This window comes from Loa loa (assembly GCF_000183805.2).
Source record: "Loa loa unplaced genomic scaffold supercont3.372, whole genome shotgun sequence".
Taxonomy (NCBI): Eukaryota; Metazoa; Nematoda; class Chromadorea; order Rhabditida; family Onchocercidae; genus Loa; species Loa loa.
The window spans coordinates 62,094-63,084 of NW_018108552.1; the positions used below are offsets into that span (position 1 = coordinate 62,094).

At 23.4% G+C, this 991-nt stretch overlaps 1 protein-coding gene across 1 annotated transcript in view; it reads left to right on the plus strand.

Moving 5' to 3' along the window:
• LOAG_18574 (transmembrane cell adhesion receptor mua-3) overlaps positions 1 to 875 on the plus strand; it is a gene marked incomplete at both ends in the record, with an annotated part of 3,785 nt that extends 2,910 nt beyond the window's left edge. Inside the window, 2 exons of the mRNA XM_020451236.1 lie at positions 103 to 356; positions 729 to 875. Coding sequence (XP_020304999.1) covers positions 103 to 356; positions 729 to 874 — 400 coding nt within the window. The remainder of the gene's footprint in view (positions 1 to 102; positions 357 to 728) is intronic.
• Between the last annotated feature and the right edge of the window lie 116 nt (positions 876 to 991).

The window sequence follows — 991 nt, forward strand, 5'->3', positions numbered from 1 at the left end:
AAATTTTAGAACTTTGAATAAATTTTTCATAGCATTTAAATGTAAGAAGAGAAAAAAACAAACAAATTATAAAATTTTTTAATGAAATTTTTTTTTTTTCAGATATATTTGTACATGTCGACAAGGTTTCGTTGATGCATCACATAATATCACTCATTATCCAGGTCGAGTATGTCATAAGCCTAAACAAGAAAAGCTTAATGATAATAATTTATCAAAGGGTTCATTAATTACTTGCAATCCTGATAAACCAAAATGTGGTACCAATGAAGTATGTACGGATCGTAAAGCACGTGGGAAATTTGTTTGTGATTGCGTTGAAAATGCTTTCAGATTTACAGATAATACATGCCGATGTAAGTTATTGCTATTTTTATATTAAAAAAAAAAGTTAATAAATTAATTTTATGCATATTATGATAGATAATAATGATAAAATTAAATGAAATATTGAGGAAAATTAATGGCAAAATTAATGATAATTAATTAATGGTTGGATAAATGATAAAAATTTATAATAACATATCATTTCTTTTTAATCAAATCATTCAAATGACAAAATTATGTATAATTTACGTAAATAAATTATAATTAATCTCTTTTCCGGAAATGAATTATTTCCTTTTCTTTTTAATTACCAATTTATCGAATTGTAAATTAGTTATTCAAATATAATAAATATTTCTATATTTTACCATAATTGGTGCAAAATTTTTTGATTATTTTAGTCTATGCTGCTTGTGTTGGTGTAAATGATTGTGATAAGAATGCAGTTTGTGCTAATGCATTTGATTCATACAAATGTCAATGTCGTCCTGGATTTATTGATATTTCACCGGATCCAGAAGGAAAACCAGGCAGAATTTGTAAAGAATGTAAAAATTTTTCTATTTCTTTCATTCTTTGCCCAGAATATCTTAAAAGAAAAAACTTGTTAAGAAAAAAAAAAGTTAAGAAAAAAATTTTAATTATTATTAAAATTTCAATAATT